Here is a 3,068-nt window from a genome sequence, read left to right on the forward strand (position 1 = left end):
TTTTATTTGAACAGATGCTATAGACTTTGATGGTCATTAAAGACCTCACAAGGGACACCGTACAAATAATGCCGCTAGATCTTCAATGCGTGAACAATGGCTGCCAATTCCAACTCGTGGATCAAATAGTTCTTCTCATGGGTCATCAGCTATCAAGATGCGTAGGAAATCACCCTATCGTCTTGCATCAACACTGCGCCAAGCCCAACACGTAACACATCACAATACATAGTATAGGACCCCGAGACCGTAGGCAACAACAACACTGGGGATGTAGTCAAAGCAGTCTTGAGCTTTTGAAAGCTCGCCTCACACTCCTCAGACCATCTGAAAGGAGCACCCTTGTGGGTCAATCTGGTCATAGGTGCAGCAATAGATGAGAAACCCTCTACAAAACGACAATAATACCCATCCAAACCAAGGAAACTTCGAATCTCAATGGCTGAAGACGGCCTGGGAAAACTCTACACTACTTCAATCTTCTTTGGATCTACCTTGATCCCCTCACTCGACACCACATGACCTAAACAACGCCACCGAATAAAGCCAGAATTCAAACTTTGAGAATTTTGCATACAACTTCTTCTCTCTCAAGGTCTGAAGAACGATCTTCAAGTGTAGCTCATGATATTCCTGACTGCGGGAGTGCACCAAGATGTCGTCAATAAACACAATGCCGAATGAATCAAGATAAGGCTGGAATACATTGTTCATCAAGTGCATAAATGTTGCTGGGGCATTGGTCAATCCAAATGATATCACAAGGAACTTGTAGTGACCATACCGAGTCCTAAAGGCAGTCTTTAAAATATCCTGATCCTGAATTTTTAATTAATGATAAACTGACCGCAAATTAATCTTTGAGAACACTCTGGCATCATGTAGCTAATCAAATAAGTCATCAATCTCTGGCAATGGATACATGTTCTTTATTGTAACCTTGTTCAAATACCGATAATCAATACACATGCGCATAGAACCATAATTGTTCTTCACAAACAAGACTGGAGCACCCCAAGGTAACATACTAGGCCGAATGAAGCCCTTATCAAGAAACTCTTGGAACTGCTCCTTTAACTCCTTCAGCTCCACTGGGGCCATACGATATGGTGGAATAGATATGGTCTAAGTTCCTGACAACAAGTCAATACCAAAATTGATATCCCTATCGGGTGGCATGCCTGGAAGATCCGCTGGAAATACATCTTGGTAGTCTCTCACTACCAGAACTGACTCAATGATAGGAGTATCAGCACTGACATCTCTCACAAAGTCAAGATAGGCATCACACCCCTTCTCAACCATCCGCTGGGCCTTTACAAATGACACAACCATGCTAGGAACATAATCTGATGCACCCCTCCACTCTAACCATGGCAAACCTGGTATAACCAAGGTCACCATCTTGGCATGACAATCTAGAATAGCGTGATAGGGAGACAACCAGTCAATGCCCAAGATAACATCAAAGTTTACCATACTAAGAACCAATAAGTCGACTCTGGTCTTAAAACCACCAATTACAACTAAGCACGACCGATACACATGGTCCACAATAATAGAATCCCCCATAGGAGTGGACACATAAACATGAGAACTCAAAGAATCATGAGATATATCCAATTACAAAGCAAAGTAAGATGAGACATACGAATAAGTGGATCCCAAATCAAATAAAACTAATGCATCTCTAGGGAAAATCGGAGCCATACCTGTAATGACTGCGTCTGAAGCAATTGCCTTTTTTCTCCCCGAAAAAGCATAGAATATGGCCTGACCTCCCCCTCTAAGGCGACCTCTACCCACCTATTCCCACCCCTAGCTGGCTCTGCGGGTAGAGCGGCAACTGGGGCAGCAATCATGGCCTGAGAAATCTGCGGACCCGACTGAATACGTGGAGTCTGAGTAGTCTGTAGAGGTGCACCCCTCTTGAGTTTGGGGTAGTCTCTAACCTCACGGTGGGTATCACCACACTCAAAGAAAGCTCTCAGTGGGTGTGGATGCTGGGACTGGCTCTGGAATGGTCGTCTGGACTGACCGCTGAATGCATCCCGTGCAGTAGGTGCACTGGAAAGTGGCTGAGCAAAGTGTGCAACCTCAGTCCTTAGATAACAGGAGCACCACTAGAAGCTAGAAGTGCTGAATGAACTGGATGACTCATATAACCTCTACCATGATGAGCTATAGCTGCAGCATGTCCCCCACTAAATCCTCTAGTACCTCGAGGCCTCTTGGCCTTCCTGTCATCTATCTCACGGCCCCGTATATCCTCCAACCTCTATGCAATCTCTACCACCTGCTGATATGGGGTATCTATCTCAAACTCTCTAGCCATGATAAATATAATACCATAATTGAGCCCCTCTATAAATCGACGGACTTGCTCTCTAACTGTAGCAACCAAGGCAGGTGCATTTCTGGACAAGTCACTGAATCGGATAGCATACGCTAACACTGTCATAGTGCCATGGTGCAACTATTCAAACTCCGCGCCATGTATCCCGAAGAGTCTGAGGAAAAAATTATCTCAAGAATAACTCTATAAATCGAGTCCATGTAAGTGAAGCTGCATCGACTTGGCTACCCTCCTCGTACACTAGCCATCACTAATATGCTACTCCTGACAGCTAGAATATAGTAAAAGCAACCCCACTCATCTCCACAATACCCATGGTGTGGAGAATATGGTGGCACCCCTCTAGAAAACCATGTGTATCCTCTGAAGCAAAACCACTAAAAGTAGGAGGGTGATACTTTTTGAACCTCTCAAGTCTAAGGTGTTCCTCCTCAGATGCTGTTTCCCTAACCGTGTGCTGAACTGGAATAACATGTGGTACTGTTATAACCTCTGGGACTTGATCGACCTGGAATCGCTACTCTGGGGTACGGGCCGTGAGAGACTAAGCCCCTCTCTCAACCTGAGATGTGGCTGGTGCAAGTGGAATCAACCCGGCCTGAGCTAAGGTACCGAACATGCTCAAGAACTGTGTGAGATTCTCCTAAAGTGTTGGGGTGTTAACGGTCGCCTCAGGTGCCTGTCCCCCCACTGGAGCTACTGGTGGCTCCTC

At 45.4% G+C, this 3,068-nt stretch overlaps 1 protein-coding gene across 1 annotated transcript; it reads right to left on the minus strand.

Annotated features, from left to right (window-relative positions):
- Positions 1-1,125: 1,125 nt before the first annotated feature.
- Positions 1,126-1,572, minus strand: LOC138901807 (uncharacterized). The gene has a single exon (XM_070189599.1). It carries the CDS (start codon positions 1,570-1,572, stop codon positions 1,126-1,128), a length of 447 nt encoding a protein of 148 aa, XP_070045700.1.
- Positions 1,573-3,068: the final 1,496 nt, after the last annotated feature.

This window comes from Nicotiana tomentosiformis, chromosome 11, assembly GCF_000390325.3.
Source record: "Nicotiana tomentosiformis chromosome 11, ASM39032v3, whole genome shotgun sequence".
In the NCBI taxonomy this organism is placed as follows: Eukaryota; Viridiplantae; Streptophyta; class Magnoliopsida; order Solanales; family Solanaceae; genus Nicotiana; species Nicotiana tomentosiformis.